Here is a 2,955-nt window from a genome sequence, read left to right on the forward strand (position 1 = left end):
CACTGCGGCCTGAGAGCGGGCCCTGGGTCACTGCAGCCTGAAAGAGGGCTCTGGTGTCACTGCAGCCTGAGAGAGGGCTCTGGGTCACTGCAGCCTGAGAGCGGGCTCTGGGGTCACTGCAGCCCGCACAGAGGGCTCTGGGTCACTGCAGCCTGAGAGAGGGCTCTGGGGGCACTGCAGCCTGAGAGAGGGCTCTGGGGTCACTGCAGCCTGAGAGCGGGCACTGTGGTCACTGCAGCCCACAGAGCGGGCTCTGGGGGCACTGCAGCCTGAGAGAGGGCTCTGGGGTCACTGCAGCCTGAGAGCGGGCACTGTGGTCACTGCAGCCCACAGAGCGGGCTCTGGGGGCACTGCAGCCTGAGAGAGGGCTCTGGGGTCACTGCAGCCTGAGAGCGGGCTCTGGGGTCACTGCAGCCCGCACAGAGGGCTCTGGGTTCACCTCACAAAAGAGGTAGTTTTGGAGCTGGGGTTGGAAAGTTGGCAGCGTTTCCACCACAGAGATAAAGGCGCCCTCCGCAGAGGAAACAGCAAGCAAAGCACTGAGTGAAAGTGCAGGAGCCGGATACAGGGGGGGGGCGGGGGGTACCTGGTCATTACCTCCTGGTGGGATCAGTCATTCGCTGCCTTTTCCTCCTCCGGGTCAGGGCTGGTGGGAGTGAATGGAATGATCAGAGGAGAGCTCCTTGGCTGGGTGAAGATTTTGGGGGTGCTGGCTAGGGCACTTGGGCCAAGGGAGGAGCTGGGAGTTCAAATTCCAAGGGGCTGAGGAAGTCTGGAGGGCACTTAGAGGAGGATGGGGGGCAGGATTGTAGTCTGTGGGGGAGGAGGAGACGGTGTAAGACTGGCCAGTGTGGCTCTCCTGAGGGAGACGGTGTACATGACTCACCTCTTCGCAGATAGAGAAAGCTCGCCACCAACCCCATGCAGAAGATCAGGTAAACCAGTGTCGTGACAGGGACTCTCCAGCCACCAGCCTCCAGCAACCACTGCCGTATAGCTGGGGGGGAGGGGCTATGAGACCAGGACCAGGGCTGGCATCTTACTGCCCAGTCTCAGGACCTCAAAAGGCCATAAACCCGGGGGACGGGGCAGGACACCGACCCTGAGGTCCCATGCGACAAGGAGGGCTCCCCTCCTTCTCTCTGAAGCCGGGGCTGTGCCTCAGAGCCTGGCCCAGTGTCTAGTGAGTATCTCAGAAGCAAACCCTGAAATGTGAGGATCAGGTGATGAGGACCAGCTTCCTGCTGCAGGGAAGGACCGCCACACTCAAGGTGGAGGGCAGAGTTGAGTTCACAAAGTTGAAGGTGGGAGGCAGCAAGGTGCCGGGGTACGTTTGGAGTGGGAGTCGAGACGGAGTTTGAGAACTGTTTAGGGTAGCACGGTCGGATTGTATTAGGGAGGAAAACGGGCAGAACACCGTGACAAACTTGATGGGTGGGGTAAGGCAAAGGAAGGATGCCCAGACTCCTGGTTTTGGCATGTGGGCAAGGTGTAATGTGCTTCACTTCCACAGGGGCGCCCAGAAGACTCTGTGTGGGGAACACATTGCGTTTCATTTTTTTTGTACATGTGGAGCTACAGCGTCCACGGGACATCCAACGGCAACCCCAGGAGGTGGCTGGGGGTAGGGGTATGGAGCCTAGAAGCCAGTCACCAAGGCATGGTGGTCCAAGGAGCCAAGGGAGTAAAGGAGATCCACTAGGAAGAGTGTAGACAAGAACGAGAGAGTGTGAACAGGAATAAGAAGAGGGCTCAGGGCTCCCATGGTGGGGAGCGGGGGAGGAAGGCTCTACCAAAGCTGACGGGAGGAGCAGCCGGTGGGAGGAGGAGACCCCGAACAGCAGTATCTTGGAAGCAAGGAGCAAGGAGGTGGCGTCAGTGTTCAGGGTAGTGGTTGGGTCTCGGGCGCAGGTTGCACCAGCCAAGAGGAGCCAAGGTGGGCTGGCTTCCAGTTCTCCCCAATAGCCCTGCACACAGGCTGAGGACCCAGCAGGAAGCCAGTTGTAAGTGGCTCCACAATTGGGAGGACCCCTACCTGACTGGGCAGTGACTCTCAGCTGCATCTCGATGGTCGTGTTGCCATGGTAACAATGATAGGTGCCAGCATCTCGAGCTGTGGCCTGACGCAGCCACAGAGCGGCCCCTCCCCTGAGGGTGCCCGGGACCCACATCTCTCTGACGGGAGCCTCCTCACTCAGGTTGAGGCTCAGCAATGAGATGTTGGGCTTTCTGGGGTGCACGTGGATCCAGGAGATGGGTCCTCTGGCCTCGGAAGCAGAAGGCACCCCACAGGGCAGACAGAGTGTAGAGCCAGGGTTCACTGTGAGGTCTGGGGCAAGGAGAGCCAGGGCTAGTGTAGGCCTTTGAGTCTCCTCCCCCACAAACCAGCCCTCCAGTTCCCAATCACCATCCTCCATCCCTGGCCCCCTCACTTGCTGGCATTTCCCTAGCATCTTACCTTGGTTTGAACTGCGGTTAGGGGGAGCACAAGCAGGGTCTACCTCCCAACTCTCAGCGTGATCCGTGGCCCAGACATAGAGCTGGGAGCTTGTGAGGCCATCAGGGGAGGGCCTGGGGTCCTCTGAGGACCTGTTCCCCAGGTCGCAGCCTGGGCCGTCTAGGTTTGAAGCCTTCCAACGGAACAGCTCCCCTGGGAAGAGACCCAGAACCAGATGCGGAGACATCCAGGAGAGGCAGAGGAACCCAGAGACCCAGAAAGACAGAGGTAAATAGAAACAAAGATCCAGAGAGAGACAGAGGAGCAGCATCTCAGAGAGAAATGAGACAGGGAGATTCGGAGCAGTTCAGTGTTGAAGTCACAAAGCTGGAGGCATTTGCAGGAGCCACTTACAACTGGCTTCCTGCTGGGTCCTCAGGCCTTCCAGCCCCACCCTCCGGACCCTCTTCCGTCCATGCCGGGCTGCCCTCCTCTCATCCAGCCCCCCCTCCCCCCCG

The 2,955-nt window shown here is 59.7% G+C and overlaps 1 protein-coding gene across 1 annotated transcript in view; it reads right to left on the bottom strand.

The window, feature by feature from the left end:
- CD19 (CD19 molecule) overlaps positions 1-2,955 on the bottom strand; it is a 9,628-nt gene that overhangs the window by 5,910 nt on the left and 763 nt on the right. The window contains exons 3-7 of the mRNA XM_015559502.1: positions 2,852-2,861; positions 2,459-2,768; positions 2,036-2,329; positions 887-997; positions 598-646 (exon numbers count right to left, since the gene is read on the bottom strand). Coding sequence (XP_015414988.1) covers positions 598-646; positions 887-997; positions 2,036-2,329; positions 2,459-2,768; positions 2,852-2,861 — 774 coding nt within the window. The remainder of the gene's footprint in view (positions 1-597; positions 647-886; positions 998-2,035; positions 2,330-2,458; positions 2,769-2,851; positions 2,862-2,955) is intronic.

The sequence above is a fragment of the Myotis davidii genome, unplaced genomic scaffold (assembly GCF_000327345.1).
Source record: "Myotis davidii unplaced genomic scaffold, ASM32734v1 scaffold934, whole genome shotgun sequence".
Lineage (NCBI taxonomy): Eukaryota > Metazoa > Chordata > Mammalia > Chiroptera > Vespertilionidae > Myotis > Myotis davidii.